The 14,987-nt window shown below is 36.5% G+C and overlaps 1 protein-coding gene across 4 annotated transcripts in view; it reads right to left on the bottom strand.

Annotated features, from left to right (window-relative positions):
- Nucleotides 1-14,987, bottom strand: part of MAP4K3 (mitogen-activated protein kinase kinase kinase kinase 3) — a 203,706-nt gene that overhangs the window by 66,797 nt on the left and 121,922 nt on the right. For all 4 annotated transcript variants that reach the window (XR_006215916.1, XM_042982110.1, XM_042982111.1 and 1 more), the window contains exons 5-12: nucleotides 13,095-13,150; nucleotides 12,437-12,484; nucleotides 8,468-8,510; nucleotides 6,651-6,723; nucleotides 3,957-4,088; nucleotides 3,741-3,803; nucleotides 3,574-3,655; nucleotides 3,369-3,479 (exon numbers count right to left, since the gene is read on the bottom strand). Coding sequence is in view for 3 of the 4 variants with exons in the window: in XM_042982110.1 (XP_042838044.1) it covers nucleotides 3,369-3,479; nucleotides 3,574-3,655; nucleotides 3,741-3,803; nucleotides 3,957-4,088; nucleotides 6,651-6,723; nucleotides 8,468-8,510; nucleotides 12,437-12,484; nucleotides 13,095-13,150 (608 nt within the window). In the remaining variant the exon portion in view is untranslated. The remainder of the gene's footprint in view (nucleotides 1-3,368; nucleotides 3,480-3,573; nucleotides 3,656-3,740; nucleotides 3,804-3,956; nucleotides 4,089-6,650; nucleotides 6,724-8,467; nucleotides 8,511-12,436; nucleotides 12,485-13,094; nucleotides 13,151-14,987) is intronic.

Here is a 14,987-nt window from a genome sequence, read left to right as displayed (position 1 = left end):
TGTCCACAGTGGTTTGCAGTTTTACAAAGTGCTTTCGTACACCTCAGCTCATTCTGTCCTCAAACTACACTTGTGAACCAAGTACTATTCTTCATTTTATAGATGAGAACACCGAGACTCAAAATTCGGGCACTCAGCTAATTAGACGCAGAGCCGGAAAAGAACAAACCCCGTACTTCTGATAACAATATATAGGAGCAAAAACAAACAAACAAGCAAGCAAAAACAGGTATCCCGTCAGGCTAGTCACACAGACTGCTATTACCAGTGAACATGAATAAAACCTGTGACTGCCTAGGAGAACAGTTTTACTTTCCCAGCTTAAACGGTATAACTATAAAATTATTAAATCTCAGAATGCTGAACAGAGTAAATGGGTTAACATGTCGAAGAAAACTGTATTATGTATAATGTGCAGCACCTTTCTAAAAAACTACATGGGAATCCAAAATAAAAAAAGTCAGACTTCCTTCCAACAGTGTAGGATAGATAATACATTTTAGACACTGTAGAATTAGCAGATGTGCTCAATGTTTTCAAGAGTATTCAGCCTTCACACAACATGCACAGTATCAGAGCAAATCCTGAAATGCAGGTTAGATACATGTCACTCAAATTATGAGTGGGAACGCAGCCCTTAGCAATTTCTACACCATCACTTTGCAAGATCACTTTGCAAGTAGTAAGATTATGAACTTCTCTGGGTAAAGTTTTATCTTAAACATGATGAGAAGAAAAGTTCTCCCCCCACAACCTACAATTATGATACGAACAACACAGACTTCACAAGAAAGATGAATTTCTTTCTCCACTACATGAGAAAACTTCAGAAGCATCTTCATTCCACAGACTGCTTCTGTATTTGGCTTATTATTTCTCCTGTTTAAGTACATTTTCAAAAGGACTTCGTAATTCAGTGTGACGAGTGTACAGGACGTGCGAAGAGACAACGAGGTGGCATTCAGTGCACTGAGAAGACACAGGCAGTCCTTGCCTTGCAGCCTCAGGATGCACGAATTTCAGTCACCATGAATTAGTTAAATGACACCAGTCCCCCATAACATGGTTCAAATATCAGTCAGCAGTATATTAATTGTATAGATACTCTACAATCGTATAATATTTGGTATATTAATATCTTATTAACATTCAGTACATGAATTGTAACTGTATAATGTACAAACTTCACTGCAAGCTCTCTATTCAGGCCACAAATCACCACGTGACAAACAGACGCACGTCACATTCAGTGACAAATCACATCGCTTCTTCCCATGTCTGTGACTGCTCACTGAGCACCTGTCAGCTCGTGCACAGACGGCAGAGTGGGTAGTTGTGTTCCCTCTGGTCTCCCAGTGAGGATACACTCATGTGACATTTTAACAAAAACTGGTAGCTGAAAGAGGGAATTAGCCAACAAAGATGAAAGTGCTGTAAAGAAATAAAGAGCGTGAAGTCTGGATCATGCTGGAAATAAAATTTGAACGTAACATGTAAGTGGAGTTCTAGGAAGAAACAGATGACGGTAAGAGCGTGGACCCGGCTGCCGCTCACGAGCCTATAGACGCACAGCCAGAGAACTCGGTGAAGGTGAACTTACTGGTATAAAGGAAGAAAGCGGTTCTGATAAAAAAGAGGAAGATGCTCCCGAAGAAGTGGCATCCACAAAAAATTTCACATCACGGGAATACGAATACGGAGATATTTCATGCATTGGAAGTACAAAGGAAAAGAATGTTGGAAACTGACCCGAACTTAGAAAGGGAGTAGGACAGTTCACCAAGGCACAAAATAGATACTTGCTCCGTGTCACAGAATTATGACAAGAAGGCAAGCACTGTGCAATCTACTTAGTAAGTAGACTACTTGAGAATCAATCTATGTAAGTTTTTTTGTAAAAAAACAAAACACGTTAATTCTCACTGGTTCTAATATTTTAAATAACAGTGCAGTAAGTAAATATTAGTCTTAATTACTTTTTTCACTTCCTTATACATTTAAAACTGACAGTAAGAGAATTTTTAATGTTCTTACAAAAAATTTTCAAAGTCACAGAACAACTGTCACTTTCCCACTGATTATTAAGATCACTTTGCAGGGTGTCTTGGCTACCAGGGTCATTTTTATAGTCCCACATTACCATGCAAATTGAAGACTTAAGCATAACAATAAAACAAGTTTTCCCTACTATAATTATAAGATCAATAGTAACACTTTACGTTCCTTAAGTTTTATGTTTCCAAACTCCTTTCCAGACTTTGAACAAAAGGACAGATAGCTTTTTTAATTACAGCTGTATAATGATGGCAAGCTAGAACAATGGTGAATTGACAGAAAGGTTCTGACTTAACACAATACACAACCATCCTTCCAACCACTGAGAGCTATCGTTCCCTCAGTATCAAGAAATTTACACCATTTTAAGTATCTTCCATAAAGCCAGTCATCAGGGTCAAGGGTATCCATCTCAAGTTATATATCCAATAACAAAATTCTGCCATGTCACATTTACCAAGTTTCTCTTAGGTGTCACAATTATTAGCTGGGCTAGGAATGTTAAGTATGCCAACAGAAAAGAAGCTTCCTTTGATATCAATCCTTCTATCATATTAGTTATTTTATTCTCTAACAACTACACTGGCTCATTTAAAAAAAATTTTTTTAACGTTTATTTTATTTTTGAGACAGAGAGAGACAGAGCATGAATGGGGGAGGATCAGAGAGGGAGGGAGACACAGAATCTGAAACAGGATCCAGGCTCTGAGCTGTCAGCACAGAGCCTGACGTGGGGCTCGAACTCACGGATCGCGAGATCATGACCTGAGCTGAAGTCGGATGCTTAACCGACTGAGCCACCCAGGCACCCCAACACTGGCTCATTTTAAAACATTCCCATAGTGGATAATTAAGGTTTTAGTCACCAACAAAATCAATCCTATACTTTCTACTAACCACTAATAATTCATGAGGTACTGTAGCAGGATTGTTTTTAAGAGGAAAACTGAACAGAAATTTTGAATGTATTCTAACATCTGACTTAGGTACTTCCTGTCTGCACTCTCTCTTTTAAAGTGGACAATTTATTTGGCAACTTCATCCAAAATGACTACTCTGAAATAACTACAGTAATTTCACCAAGTGGATTAGATGATTGTGCCTTTGCCATTTTCAGAAAACAGTCACCCACACGAAGCCAGTAAGAAAAATCCAACACATGACTTCCCTAGGAGAGACCAATTCAAAGAGTTCATTATTCCCTCACGAGTTTATTATTTAAACCAGACCCAGAACCGTAAAATACTGCTTCTGAGATGCACACACATACGTACATATATGTTATAAGTATACTTGGTAAAAACAGTTCCTACCTCAGGATCATCATCATCAAAATCATGGTAGGTGGAATGATCTGGATTATTCACTTTATCTAACAGTTCGATTGCCAAAGACCGTGTCAAAGGTTGTGTGACAAAAGGGTGCTATAAAAATAATATAGAACAGAACACTCATTAGAAATATGATTGGATGACATTTTACCTTTTGAGAGAAAGATATTTCAGGGAACAATAATACCTGTAGTAACTTCTCAGCAGTAGGTCTTTTCTTTGGATTTTTGGTGAGTGCCATTTTTACGAAATGATGAAAACTATTTGACCTAAGAAATTTTGAAAATTAAGACTTTTAAATTTTAATTCTATTTTTGGTCATGATTATAAAGTAAATAACACAAAAATACTTACCATTTCATTTTATCTTTTAGTTTAGGAGGCTGAAAATTACTTTTTGTCATTAGAAATAATGCTCTGAAAAATCAACAACAAATTGTTACACAGCATTTTAAGCTTTTATATTTTAATACATAATATAAATAATTCTATTTACGATGTAATAAGTACTGGAGGTGAGAGGATCACCCTTAATTTAAGCACAGAACTCTTCAATTATGACACACTGACCTCATTGGGTGCAAGTCGAACATAGGCGGCTGAAGCTCCGCAAGTTCTATGGCAGTGATTCCCACAGCCCAGAGGTCACACAGCTGGTTGTAACCCCCTTTCCTCTCAACAGCTGCGACTTCTGGAGCCATCCTGAAGGAAATATTGCAGGGAAAAAAAAAAACTGCAAAACTTGTGTTTACTGTATTTTCTCCCATCTTCCCACCAGAGGCACTTGGAACTATCCCTTTCTAAGCTGAGGCCTATTTAGGCCTTGATATCTGAAAAATAAGTATGCAGTGTTTTAAAGATCTCTGTCGAGATCTTGATCCCTTAAAAGACCCTCCATCCCAAGACCCTACTGGTGATTCCTTGGTTACTTTGCTATACTTATAAAGGTTTATAAAACTTGACATTTATAGTACAGCAACATAACCCAAATTTGTCCACACCTTAATCTCTTTTCTCTGTACAATGTAGAATTTTACAGAGAAATAACATCTTGCAATAAATGATCTATAATTTTTAGCTCTTACCCGTTTGTACCAGTGAACTGCAATCTGGCCTCTGTTTTCATATGACCAAAACTACTTACTGGGGCATTAATAATCTTCATTTAGTATTTAGCTCATACTTACTATAAATTTAACTGGCAGTTTTTCAGCTTTATTTTAAAGGTGGAAGTTATAAAAATGAGTGTCTGCTTTTTAAAACTGTATTTATTTAGAGGAAAATTACCCAAATTTAGTTTTAACTTTCCTATATAGTCTTATCCCAATTGTAGCTCTATAAATTTTTATTTGACTGATTTAAATTATATTTTCAAATATAAAAGTTTTTAAATTCTAAACAACGGTTTTGGAAATAACCAACTCTTACATATCAAAAGAATGATTTTAATAAGTAACTTTACAAATACACACTTGTCCTATTATGATTTTAGGGAAGTCAAGTAAAGTGGTGAAGTTAAAAATACACATACACACACACACACACACACACACACACACACACACACACACCCCTTCTGACTTTCAAAATGCTTCCTCTTAAAATCTTTCTAATCTTAAAGTACTTCTTAAAAATATTCGAACTGTCATAAGAAAAGTGAATTTTAAAGTATGTCAGTTATTACTTTACTGATGGTTGGAATCTTCCAGCTTACTGGTACAAGTGCACTAGCAGAGAAGGAAAATGCATAAAGCTGATATGCCCCACTTGCCGTGCGAGGAGACGTTCTCCACTCCTCTATAAATACACAAGTGAAAGACCCCAGCTAGTGCTTCTACTCCTGCCAGCTAGGCTGTATGCTTATACAGTCAACTGAGTTCATCTTTGAACCTCTTTATTCATTATATTGTATACGTTATTATATAATATTATAAATATGCAATTTAATTAAATGTTATAAAAAACTGATTTGTTAGCAGGTTAAAAAGGTAAGTTATGAAAATTAAAGTGAATGCTTACAAAAAAGCTTGTTAAAGCCAAGTTTCTAAAGACAAAACCAAAAAACCTAGAAAATTATGTTGAGAATATGACAACTCTAAAAGACTACGAAGGCTACAGAATGCATAATTCCATTTGTAGGACATTCAGGGAAAAGGCAGAAATCAGATTGAGTGCTGCCAGAGGCTAGGGATGAAGGGACAGAATTTACTAAAGGGGGCAAAAGAACACTTCCTTGGGTGTTGGAAACCTATCTTTTATATTCAGTATAGTGCTATTTCTCACCACCAAAGCATACAAGTCTCTCAACACTGGGAGACTTGCACACCTAGTAAGGCTAAATCTATACCTCATAGACCTGACTTAAAAAAAAAAAGGCACATGCTTTGTATGTCCAAGTTCTTTAGAACTAAAGATTGTGCTTTAGAGAAACACAACCTGGAAAATGTAGTTGATGTATTATGGGTATAGTTTACATTATTAAGATGTAACTCTAATTAGAGAGCCACTCAAAGAAAAGGCCTTGGTCTTATGGCAGGAAAGGAAAAAGGAAAAAGGAAAAAGGAAAAAGGAAATAAGGAAGAAAAAGAAAAGAAACAAAGAGAAAGAAAAGAAAGTAAAAAAGAAAAAGACACTCCTAAGCCTGAAATTAAAAGGTTTAACGTACATCTGTGTTAATTTTGAGATTTGCCATTCAACAGATGTTTCTGATTAACTGAGGAACTGCCAACCTTAGTCACTCTGGACAAGACATTCCATTCTGTTCTACATCCCTAGAGTTCATGTGGGAAAGACATGATATATATATATAGAGAGAGAGATGAAGACAGAGTGTGTTCCAAAAATTTACTTTGCCTAATTCACAATTTCCCACGTTCTGAAGACAGTTTCACTCTCTTGTGGGTAATAACATTAGAGTTTTTAATCTCTGAAGCTGCAGTTGGAGATCAGTAATCATCAACAAACATTTACTAAATATGTATAAAAACCATGCTGGACCCTACAGAGCAAGCGAGAGTTCCTTTATAGCAAGGTTCCCAAAAGCCATTATCAATCTTTTTAGAGCTTCTTCCACTTAATGAACATGGTAAAATATTCTTTGGCTGTGTATCCACAAGTGTACCCGCCTACACTGCTTAAGCTCTTGATGATCTTCTTAATCTGTTTTAGTCTTAAAATTTTTGACCAGTGTATGTTTTCAATAAATGCTGTATTCAATAATGACAGAAAAACAAAATGTTAAATTATCAATTAAAATACAATTACCAATATGGTGTACCAATGAAAGATTTCCGTTTGGCAATTGTAGCTGTAATCTGTGCAGATACTCCAAAATCAGCTATTAAAAAAAGAAGAAACATTTAGGGAAGAAAACTGAGGGAAGGTAAAATATTTACAGTAACATGAGAAGAAACGTTTAACAATTATTTTCATTAAACTAATTTCACAGAAACGAGATATTCTTAAACATCACATTAAACTTTTTTAACTTTTATGGGTTAGCACTAAAATATCACTAAGTAGTCAGGGTGTATTACAGCCAAATAGATTCTCATATATCCCTGCATGAATCAGATGAAAACAAAAGTCAATGATTTTGATGAGAAAGAGAGAGCTGAGAAAATTTAACCCGCCAGACTTAATAATATTATAATTTCAAATTCTCAGGACCTGAAATTCAAGGAGTATCACTGGAAGGGACCTTACATAGTCATATATTCCATTCACTTCCTGCCATACTCATGATGACTGACATCAAACAAACCAAGAATCTACTGGCAAATCTGCCTAGCCTGAAAAGACACCCAAACAGAATGTTCCCCAAAATCTTACCTTAGCAATACCTTCTAATCCCAACACCAATCACTAGGAAATTTGTTTTTATGCAGGACTTGTTGCTATTCTTTAAGTATGTTGAGGTCTAAATATTTTCTAGTTTTTTAACGGTCATTTCTAAATCCTTATCAACCAGCGTTTTATATATAGGATTTCTGTCAGTAAGGCACATAATATTAACACAAAATATTAAACTGCTGATAGAAACTGTTCACTAAGACATCAATAGTTAGATAAATGCTTTTTTCATCTTTAGAGGTAGCTCAGCAAAATTTTATTATGTAAGTTAATTATCAGATACTTTTATATCTGATCAGTCCTACTGTAGGCTATAATTCAAAATAGTTTTATTCATGCTTTTATAAAATAAATGTTTTTTGAATTCTGATTTGTCTTATAGTAATATATAATCCGAAATAACTTTCCTATTTATTAAACTCTTCATTTAATACCTAACATCCATGATTCTGTTTATAAAAACTACTATACTATGCATGTTCCCAGTCTCAAACTTTCAAATTAAGTTATTATTTAGGTTTGGAACTCTATTTTAGTCATAACCAAAAGTTATAAAAGGTACAGTTTGAAATAAAGCAACATCCAGCATCTAAATTACATCCTTATATTAGTAATATTGGGGTTTTTTTTTTTTGTTTTTTTTTGTTTTTTTGAGAGAGAGAGAGAGAGAGAACAAGTGGGGAAGGGGCAGAGGGAGAGGGAGACAGAGAATCCCAAGCAGGCTCCGCGCTGTCAGTACAGAGCTCGATGTGGGGCTGGGTCCCACGACTGCTGGGATCATGACCCGAGCTGAATCAAGAGTCTGACTCTTAACCAACTGAGCCACCTAGGCACCCCGACTATATTTAGTTTTAAATGCTAATGTAAAGGATGTAGGATTTTTGGTGTTATTGATTTTTTGGCTTTTGTTTGTTTACCCTGTTTTTTGGTTACAAGGCAATTGTGTACAAATTTCTTACTAAAAGTCACATTCCTCAGGTTACAGGTGAAAGAATTCCTGAAGAATTACTGTTTTGCCATACCTTTACAACAAATCTGTCATATGTGAAGGGCGGACTCTATCCCCATGTAGGAGAAAAGGGAACAGAAACAGGTTACATATGCCCACAAACAGATTTCCACCTAAAAATACACAGATGCTGAGGGAAAAACTAATCTTTCAGAGGCAAATAAAACTTCCTATGTTCTGGAATAAATTTGCTCAAATGACAAAATTTTAATTTACTTACCCAATTTTACATGACCATTATCCGTTAACAGAATGTTAGCTCCCTTCAAAGCGAGAACATTTTAGTTAAAGTAAGAAACTTTTTATCAGACAGCACATATAATTGATCAAATATACGTACATAAAATGATCACAAGTGGCAGCCTTAGACCTAGAAATACTTAAAATTTAAAGTATGCCCAATTAAAGTGTCAAATTATTATATTTGCAGGAAAACTTAGGGTCTTTTAAGACAATTTGACTATTCTTATAAAATGTTCTACCTTGCAAAACGCTGCTATTAACACAATATGAATGTTATTATGAAAATGATGTATTAGTTTTCATCTGTTATATTCTTACTGATCAAACATTGTGACTGCCCTAAAACATGACCTAATACTGGCATTTTCAATTTCTGTATTACATCTTAAACGTGTTACTTCCTGTTCTAGGAGTTCATCATCAGTTGAACCACTGCTGGTGCATAAGACTGAACCTTGCTGCTTACTCATGAGGCTGTCTATCTTAATGTGTTTGCCCACAGTTGAGGACCACCCAGAATATAAACAACTAGCCACAGGCCCACCGGATTAAAATGTCACCTGGCTGCATGACTGTGAGATAACAATAATACACTGGTTTCTACCCCCCGGTTCCTAGCCCAGTTCTCCTGAAAGCCCTGTAATTTCCTAAGTGACAAGAGCCCTAGGAGCATCTTTTGTTCTAGTATATGCTCGCAGACCCTGGTTCTTGATGCAGTGCTCCTGAAACCTTTGTAATTTCAGGGGTCACAGAGTAGTGTCTTCTGTTCTAATGGAGCAACTCTGGGTAGGCTCCTGGATGAGGGCTGATCACTGGAAAGACCAAGCCATGACTAGAACTTCAGAATTTTCAGCCCTGCCCCCCATTCTCTTGAGAAGGGAGAAGAGCCAAAAATGGAGTTAATGACTGATCACGCCTACATGAGGAAGCCTCCATAAAATCTCAATGGTATGGGGTTTGGAGAGTTTTCGGGTTGAATTACACATAGAGGCACTGGGAGAGGGGTGTGTCTGGAGAATGCATGGAAGCTCCCTGCCCCTTCCCACACACCTGGCCCTACACACCTCTCCCATCTGGATGTTCATCTGTATCCTTTATCATATCCTTTAATAAGCTGGTAAACATAAATAATTCCCTGAGTTCTGAGAGCCACACTAACAAATTAACTGAACTCAAGGAGGGGGTCTTTGGAACCTCCAATCTATACAGTCATTTGCTCAGAAGCACAGCTGATAAACTGGGCTTGAACCAGTATCTGGTGTGTGTGTGTGTTGGGGGAAGGGACAGTCTCATGGGGCTGAGCCCTTATCTGTGGGATCTGATGCTCTCTCCAAGTAGACAGTGTCAGAATTGAGTTAAATTGTAGGACACCCAGCTGGTATCACACTGGGGAAAAACCTGCAGACATTTGGTAACCACCAGGGTCAGAATGAAGTGTTCTGTGTGAGTAGTAAAGAAGCCTCAGGAAAGAAGCATACAGTCGGAAAGAACTGGGTTTTTCCCCCACACAGAAAGGGAAAAAAAACTCAGTTTTTCCCATTTCAATGTTAGTAGCATTTTGGCCACCTCTACTTCCTGATCTGAGCTCCAAAAAAGACGATAAAACCACTACATCTTCAATAAGCCCAAAGGTATAGAGACTTTCTAAATTTTATTTTTTGCCTTTTCTGTAACTTTTAAATGAGCAAGCAAAAGTAAGCAGGCTAAATCTTTAGTCCAAGGTGCCAACAATCATGTAATTATAGGCTAACAGGAAAACCATTAGGAAACCGGCCCCACCCAAAAAAGAGGAAGCCATAAAGAAGACTGTACCCCCTGATATTACTGGGAATAATGGGAGAAACAAGAAAAAGAAGGGAGAAGGGACTACAGCAGGGATTTTAATTTGATCTAAGCCCCAGCGATCTAGATGTCTGCCACGGTCCTCAGTTTGGTCTTTGCCCAGCTCCAGACTAATTTTCCGAAATTACAGTTTATATCATACTACGTGCATCTATGGCCTCTGATGCTCCCCTCTTCCTTCCATCCTTCCATCTCTCTCTCCTTGAGCAATCAGGTACTATTTTATGTTCTAGGGTTATAGTAATGAGAATAAGCTCCATCTCTCATGAAGTTTACAGTGAATAGGAGAGAAAGAAAATCTAAAAATACATGCACACATGAATGAATGAATGAATGAATGAATGAACGAACCAACAAATGATTCAAAGCCAGGAAGAGGGAAGTACTCTAAAGCCAAGTAAAGCAGGAAGAGAAGGCCTTTCTAAGGCAGTGATGTCTGAGCAGAGATCTAGATGAAGTGAGGGTGCAGAGGCATGCCAAAATCTGGGAGAAAAACATGCCAGGAAGAGGGCACAGCAAATACAAAGTCTTGGTGCCAGAATGAGTCAACATACTCCAAAAACAGCAAGCTCAGTGTGGCTGGAACAAAATGAGTAAAATGGAGAGGAGTATGAGATTAAGTCAGAGAGAAAAGCTGGGGCCAGATCATGTAACACCTTACAGGCAATGGTAAAAAACAAACAAACAAAAAAACCAAACAAACAAAAACAAACATCTGGATGTTATACTGAATAACGGGATGGTGGTTTATAAGCAGAAGAGTGACAAGCTCTGATTTAAAAAGATCACTCTGGTTGCAAGGTGGAGAAGGGACTGCAGAAACACACAAGAACAGGAACAGGGAGACTGGTTAGAAGGCTGCTGCAGAAGTGCAGGTATTAACAGACCGATGGCTTAGACCAGGGTAGAAATAGTGGTGATGGTCACACTCTCCCCAGCTGGGCTCAAACTCTGAAGTTCAGCACACAATTCCTCCTGGAATCGAGCACAAAACCATCCGGCTATCCCCATCATATGTTCTCTTCTCTTTGATAATATGGCACAGCTTTTATATTCCCTAAAATGACCCCACACTTTCTGACGTCTTCATTTTTGCTTACATTGTTTCTTCTGCTTGGAAGGCACTCCAACCTCCATTTCTGACACAAATTTATCAGTCTTTCCAGATCATCTATGTGCTGATGACACAGTGCTTTTAATGCACTCATGTTATACTTCTCCCTATAAACTCCAAAGCTCTTTGCTTAGGTCTTAAATGGCTTATGAAAAACACTTAAAGTAAAGGATCTCAGCAGATGATCTGAGAGTTCACTGAAATTTCATGCAAAATATGAAGGCATATGCATGAGGACATTTTCTGAAAAGAGAGTCCATGGCTTTCATTAGAGACTCAAAGAACAACATGATTAAGAAAAAAAATATTAAGAACCTTTATGCCAGAGAAAACCTCAGAAAATAAAAGGGGGAGAGAAATAGGAGAAAAGATGAATGAGGAAGAAGGTAAAAGAAAAATAAATGAAAGAAAAGAACTAAGTTGGGGAGATGGCAGTATCTTTAGAAAGAACCTCAGGAAGCCCTGCCCAAGCACCCTGGTTTACCGCGGAGCTGACCCCAGCACACCCAGTGCACCTGCTCTCCTCTGCCAGTTAAATCAGATCATCAGAAGATGTTACAATTGAATTTATCCATTTTGAAACATTATTAATGATAGTTCCTTGAGACTACCAAAGTTTTCTAAAATACTCAAAGTATGAAATGTTGTAAAAACCCTAACTTGATGGAAGCTAAGGACTTAATTTGCAATTTACAAATAAATAACTAGAGATAAGCTAATATGGGTTATTATAACACTAATCCATAAATGTATGCTTTAAACAGGTGAATTTTGTGGCAAGTGAATCACATCTCAACAAAGTGAATTGTATCTCAATAAAGCTACTTTAAGAAAGTAATAAAATTCTTAAAAGTATCACTTAATTTTATTACAGTAACATATTTCAGGTAAGAAATTCATCAGATAGACTAAGACAATTTTGCTCAACAGTTTGGTCCGAGTATTTAAAAAATGAAGAGAGGGCCATTAGGTTAAACTTATGATGTATACCTTTATATCTCTGTGCATTTTTCCTTTACTGTGAAGATAGTATAATCCCTGGAGTTTCAAGAAAGAAAAAGAAAAAAAAAAAAAACAAACCAGAAAATTAACAAGACTTTATTTATTACAGAGAATACTTTGGGATTTAAAGTGATCAACTGAGTAGCAGTTTCTGTTTTTTATTTACTCATCACAGATAATCTAGCAGTAATCATTAATTTATTTTACTGAAATAGCCTAAAAGAAGAATCAAGAAAATGAAAAAAGGCAAAGTTCTGTTGGAAACACTAATTTTCTTAAGACAATACTTTCCACTAAACTCTGCAAATAGTTTGAAATAACTTTTAAAAAGCATAAATGCAATTAGTATTAAAATGAGCTTCAATTCCCATAAGAGTGCTTAGTTTTTAAGCCTTTCTTTGGTATTAAGAGAAGTATAAAAATACGAAACAACAAATTCACAGCACTTAAATTTGAGGAGGTCATATTGTCACACTGAGGCTTTATAGTGCTTATCTGCAAATAAAATTTGAGTCTACTAGACAATTAAAATGTGTTAATATACAAGAATTTACCAAATTAGATGTTCAATCCTTACTTTACTTAACAGACAATGCACAATAATTAAACAGTCTAATAAAAAATGTTAAATCAGCACTGGATTTACCTGTAGTGTTTCTCTGCTAACATATGCAATTTGCAGTTCTGACAGAGGTCCCGTTACTATAAGAGAAGAAAATTTATATTAATGAAATTAGTCAAAGCATGTTTTTCAGTAAATGGCAAAGTTTTTACAAGTTCCACTAAGCAGTAGCCTTAATACACCTAAAAAACTGTACTAAAACATAAGCTCCATCAGGGCAACATTTTTTAAACCTGGTTTTTTCAGTGTTGTATCTCCAGTGTTCAGAACGGTGCCTGGCAGGGGAAAGCTGCAAACAAATGTTGTGGAATGAATAAAAGACTGAAATACTCTCTGAAATTAATTATATTTTCATGTTTGTACCTTGCTGATCAATATTACCTCTTAAATGTTAAAAGAAATAAATCATGGCCTAGAGGTTTAGCTAGTTTCTTTTTTAATGTTTATTTATCTTGAGAGAGGAGAGTGTGCACACATAAGCTGGGAAGAAGCGGAGAGAGAGGGAGACAGAGAGTCCCTATCTATGCTGACAGCACATTAATATATGATCATAAACATATATATAAACATAATGTATGTTCATAAAGATGCAATCAATAGACAAGTTTGGAAAGTAAAGGTCTCTTCCTTACCCAAACTATTACTCAATAATACTCAATAATTACTCAATATCAATAGTTTGGCCTAAGGTCTACCAGACAATCTTATAAAGAGACATTTTAAATAATGTATGTTATGCATCTCACACAAGATTATGAACGGAATCATGTTACATATACAATTCTGAGACCTGCCCTTTTCACTTACCACAGACACCTTTCCATATCAATACATGTAACTTAAATCATATTATTTAAATAATATTTCTCTGTGTGCATCTATCCACTACTGAAGACATTTAAGTAGTTTTCTCTTTTTCACTACTAAATCACTTTAGAATAAAGAAATACATTAGATGGGAGAGACTATTCTAACAATGGAACTAAATTCCAGTGGTGGAATCTTTTTCTAGATAGTAATCCCATATTTACCCAAACTTAACAACTTTGTAAAAATGTTTACTTTGGAGTACTTGTGGTATTTCACAATTGTGGAAGAGAGAAATGTATTTCACTTAGATTCTACTGGAGCGCCTGGGTTAAGCATATGACTCTTGATTTGGCTCAGGTCATGATCTCACAGTTTGTGAGGTCAAGCCCCTGTGTTGGCCTCTGTGCTGATAGTGCAAAGCCTGCTTAGGATTCTCTCTCTCCTTTTCTCTCTCTCCCTTACTGCCCTTCTCCCTCTTGTGCTCTCTTTCTCTCTCAAAATGAATGGATAAACACACACACACAAAAAGTTTCCATTGAGGACAAGTCTGGGTCTGAGTGTCTGAAGACAAGCCATCCATATAACTAATTCTAATGGTTTGTAAGCCTACTCTCATTCAGTAAGATGGGCATCCTTTAGATTTGTTTCCACAGTATGGCAAACAATCTGAATACCCTGAAAATAACACCTACAAATGACAGAAAAGAGTATTTTAAATAATCTTTTAAATGCCTAGCTAAGTTTGTTAACAGTAAGAGACTTTCCCAGGAACCAAAAACAAAGAGGAAATGAAAATCAGAATGGTAAAAATGTGAAATATTCTAGCCGTCTCTAAGGGAAAGGCCAATCTTGGTAAGCTGGGGCGTTGATTTTATCCCCTACAGGAACACAGAAGAAAAGGCCATAGGTCTGTAGAGGCAGAGTTAAAACAAATATCCCCACATAACCAGAACCCTCGAAGGACTACATCCTCATTTTAAAAGGGCAGCCAAGCACAAGGAGAAGACTCAGGATTTTGTGCCATGGCCTGGGATCTGGATAGGGGAAAATATCTTCTCCTGATGCTGTCACCATAGGCTTCTTGGTTATTCACGTTCAGGGTTCAGA

Source organism: Panthera tigris, chromosome A3, assembly GCF_018350195.1.
Source record: "Panthera tigris isolate Pti1 chromosome A3, P.tigris_Pti1_mat1.1, whole genome shotgun sequence".
In the NCBI taxonomy this organism is placed as follows: Eukaryota; Metazoa; Chordata; class Mammalia; order Carnivora; family Felidae; genus Panthera; species Panthera tigris.
Note: the sequence above shows the minus strand (reverse complement) of the source record. Positions and strands in the feature narration are given on the sequence as shown.